At 40.6% G+C, this 4,340-nt stretch overlaps 1 protein-coding gene across 1 annotated transcript in view; it reads right to left on the bottom strand.

Moving 5' to 3' along the window:
* The window catches only part of LOC106535088 (nucleophosmin), a gene marked incomplete at its 3' end in the record, with an annotated part of 6,366 nt that extends 2,068 nt beyond the window's left edge, over positions 1-4,298 (bottom strand). The window contains 4 exon segments of the mRNA XM_014031972.1: positions 1,739-1,934; positions 2,015-2,099; positions 2,244-2,353; positions 3,946-4,298. Coding sequence (XP_013887426.1) covers positions 1,739-1,934; positions 2,015-2,099; positions 2,244-2,353; positions 3,946-4,037 — 483 coding nt within the window.
* Positions 4,299-4,340: the final 42 nt, after the last annotated feature.

The following is a 4,340-nucleotide window of genomic DNA, read 5'->3' as shown; positions in this document are numbered from 1 at the left end:
ACTGTTTAAACAGTAATAAATGGTTCATCCATCACACGGAAGCTTGAAGTTCTTGACCTATCAAACTCAGCCCTTCACGTGTTTGGCCAGTTGGGTGGATCTCTTTACGTTAGAGGCCAACAACTGAGCAAACTTTTAGTGAGAGTCACAATGGCTGAGAGTAACGTAAGTGAGAAAAATGGTAGCTCCTGGTTGAAAAAAACCAAAAACAAAAAAATAACAGGACGTCTCCTCTTTGGAGACATTTTGGTTTTAAGAGAGACTACGTTCTACAAACACGTACTATGCAAGATCAACAAACACTAGTGACAACTAGGGGTGTAAATCACCAGCTTTATCATGATACGATATTACATCGAAATGTTTGGATGACGATTCGACATTTCTCAATATCACAAAGTCAATCATGATACAATTTTGATTCAATTCAATTCACGTCTGCGATTGATATGTGATATCATATGCCCATCTAACACAATGACTGTTAGGTGGGCAGATATTGATTCCCATTGAGCATATGATGGCAATAGATCGATATTTTCATTTTGCCTTGATATAACTGAATCATGAACCATTCAAAYAGATATATYGACATAGATCGATGTATTGTTACACCCCTAGTGAAAACCACGAGAGGAAACATGACTAAYSTCCAATGTCACCTTCAATACATAAAGASCTCTCTGAAGAGTTCTAAAACGCTCATGCTAGCTAAACCAAAGTTGCAAACGTTAGGAGAAGTAAGAGCACAACAGTACTGCAGACGGCTGTGTATCAGAGTTTTGAACATGGAAATCCTCATGAGAAAACATCAAAGCGATACAAAGAAATAACAAAGGCCATTGCATCTTATTTGGCTAAGGACACGATGCCCATRCATCAGTGAGCTGAGAGGGCTTCATCAGTCTGATGAACAAAAATGACAAGGATTTAAGTTATGCTAACTTTTATTTTAAAGTATTTAACTTTGTTTTAGATGTTTTTATGATTTATTAAAAAACCTGATATTAAAAAGGGGCATTTTTCAGTATTTAGAAAATTTTGGGATAATGTTTGGAAGTCAGAGGAGCGACGATACAGAAAATTCATGACTTGGTTCGGTTCAATACTTTATTTGGATCGATATCTTTTAGATACAAAAAAAGAGAAAATACCATGACCTTTTGAACTTGAACTTGTAATTTATTTAAATTAATTATGAACATTTGTTTAACCTCAAAATACAGTTTTTAAATTAAATGTTGCTGAAACAGCAAGTTTCTCAGTGGATCTGTGCTCGAAAATGCAGCCCAGGTGCAGAAATCGAACACAGATCCACTGATCCTTCAACACAGCATCTTCAGAAGACAAGCTGATAAAAATCGGTATTGTTCCATAAAAGTGTGTATTGAACCTAAAGCACTGTATTGAAACGGTTCAATACAGGTACATGTATTGTTGCACCCCTAGTCAAACTGTATTACACGTAGTTTGTTGTTTCACTGCTATTACAGCAGCTGTGTTTATTTGCATTTTCTTTTTTATAAAACTTTTATGTTGGAAAGGAAATTATGTATAGGGTGTAGTTGTCTCATTTTTATTTTTTGCTCTGAACCCTGAGCAGAAAGACATCAACACTACATACTTATTTGTTCATTTATCACAAGTCATGTCGTCATCACATTAAGCACTGTTATCACACACCACAGGTTTTCCTGATATCCTGCAGCCCCAATGCACCATGAAGTTGGTAGCTCACCAATGCATTCTCTCCCCAATCCGTCAGGCTGTAGTCCACCGTGATCTCCTCCCCTTTCGCGATGTCCCGAATGGCTATGACAACCAAGCGCACCTGCGTCCCACAGTGGACTTCTCGGATGCGGCAGTTAGGAGGCGGGTGGAAAAGCACGGGTCCTCGGACGCCGCTGGCCCCTTCCTCCCCGAGCTCGGGAACGCTGGAAGAAGACGAGACAAGATCATCACAGTGGTTCTCCTCCAGCCGAGGAGGAATTAACCGGAGAGGGTCTTTTCTTACCAGAGCTGAGTGGGATCAGGTAGGTAGTAGGGGCTCCCGGGTGGAGGGAGGCGGTCTTCTGCACCTTCTGGGTACTGGCCATCACCTGCAAAAAGTCGTTATTATTATTATTATTTTTTTTATTTCCTTATCGCCAACAACAGCTCTAATGTGTGGGAAATAGTAGGCTGTTCTGTGGCGAATAAACACATCAAATATTAGGTGTTAAAATGTGTTTGTGTATAAATACCAGGGCTGTAGCTGTGCTCCGACATGCTCTCCTCCTCCTCATCTTCTGTTACATACGCTCGATCGCACACCTTCACAGGTGTCCCCTTCCTTTTTCTCCCACACACGCGGCTAGAAAAACAAAAAGCCAKTGTTTAGCACACTGACATAGTTATACAAAGAGGTGCTCAAAACTCGATTTCTGCAGACAAGATAAAACCAAACAGAYGCCATTTGTGTTCTTTTACTTTGGTGATGCAGCCTTTATGAAGAYATGAACTCCTTAATTATCACCCGCCACCGAAAGAAAAAGGGTAAATCTGTTGTTGCCAATGTGTTTTGTCTGTTAACAAAATATCTCATGAACCACTGGCTAGAATCTAATGGAAATTTCAGGAAATGATCAACTAATARCCATCTACCATTGATTAACTTTTGGAGTGTAGAAGATTCAAGGTGGCCACCACAACTAATCACCCATAGCATGCACATAAATGGCACCAATTCAGTCAGGTTTATAGATAGAGGTAAAATTTGATTGAACTAAGAGTCATTTACAACATGTACTCAGAGCATGAGATTGTGTCAAACACCTTCAAGGTTTGACTAAAATGGCTAMAACTGTGTTACCGTATTKCTCAAYGAAACATGATGTTGGTTTGATATTCTGACCTCTGATATTACATTCCTTCAAGGAATGCTAAGCCTTCATTTAGAGTTTGTAACTGCAGGAATTACAATGAATTATTAATCTTAAGAAAATATCATTTTTGAATTTGACAATTACAATTTTAATGCTTTAGCTCTACAGTATACACGAAGTTAATTTTTTTAACATAAACCATTTAATCTGTAACTAACATGTATTAACAATAAACTCATTTGAATGGGCTTGGTTTTGCAAATGTATTACTTGTAGCTTCATGTAGCTGATGTTTCCATTATTTCAGTTTGGCTGAATGGGTTATTTATTTCCCAGACGTCAAACAGCAGAGACGTGAAAGGAAATAGCAACTAATGGTTGTGATTTTCAAACATAACATCAATAGTGGCCCCAGTCCTTCATTTAGTCACCTAGACCGTGTTGATGCAATTACAAAAGACTGATTAGGCCAACAATACAGTTCATATTCACTGAACCTGGTGACAGACAACTGTCTGTTGTCAGAGGCATTTTTAGTGGTGGTCAGCAACTTTGTTTACTAGGTGCTGAATAAGAGTCAAATCAGTCAAGTGACGACAGCCGAATAATAGTAAAGGGTATCAAGTTGAAGAATTCTGGTTCTGAAAGCTCTGATATGGTGGGTTTATCTGCCACGGACAGCTGAGTTTAAAACGGCACACAATTTCTACGTGGTTCGTGCTAACATTCAATGCTAATGTAGCTAGCTTGTTAGCTTTCAGCAGCTAGCTGGGTCTTCTCCGACATCAAAACATCAAAAATAAAAGGCTGGTCTTTCAAGTGCAGAGCGGGTTGGCTGCTGAAGGCGAGACCCGACAATCTCCGCCGCCTGCAAGCAGCAACAAAACAAAACCCACCCTCGCTTTTCTGATATTTTACAACATAAACGTCGTAAATCACGCACGCGAACCCACTAGGCTTCTAACTACACAGACGTGCGCGCACTCAAAGCGCGTGCGTCTGCGGGGGGCTCTGGCACAAATGCCCCTGGTGAGAACACCGGCGGGCGACTTAAAACCGGGAGCTCGCCGTGCTCACTCACCCCCGTGGCGGCGGCGGCTTGCTCCCATCMCCGTCGCTGTCGAGGGTCGGTGGCTCCCGGTAGTCAAAAGGCGACCGTACATTCTCCGCCATTAGGACTGCCTTCGCTACCTCTCGCACTCCCGTGGATTGCACACACCGCGCATGTGCACAACATCCTTGTGGGCTTCCAATGTTAAAATGGGGTGCACCCCTACCTTCTTAAAATTTGTGAACATATGCGTTTGTGAAGGTTCCTTTACATTCAAATGTACTGATAGCAAGGAGCAGCAATCCCTGATTTTTTTTAAAAATCCTTTCTTCCATATTCCATGTCTGCAATATTTTTTAAATAGTGACAATTACATTTATCACTTAATGAGTTGGCTGATAAAAAAATCTCAGATTGTAATAAGA

Source organism: Austrofundulus limnaeus, unplaced genomic scaffold (assembly GCF_001266775.1).
Source record: "Austrofundulus limnaeus strain Quisiro unplaced genomic scaffold, Austrofundulus_limnaeus-1.0 Scaffold1356, whole genome shotgun sequence".
In the NCBI taxonomy this organism is placed as follows: Eukaryota; Metazoa; Chordata; class Actinopteri; order Cyprinodontiformes; family Rivulidae; genus Austrofundulus; species Austrofundulus limnaeus.
This window is presented reverse-complemented; position numbering and strand designations above follow the sequence as displayed.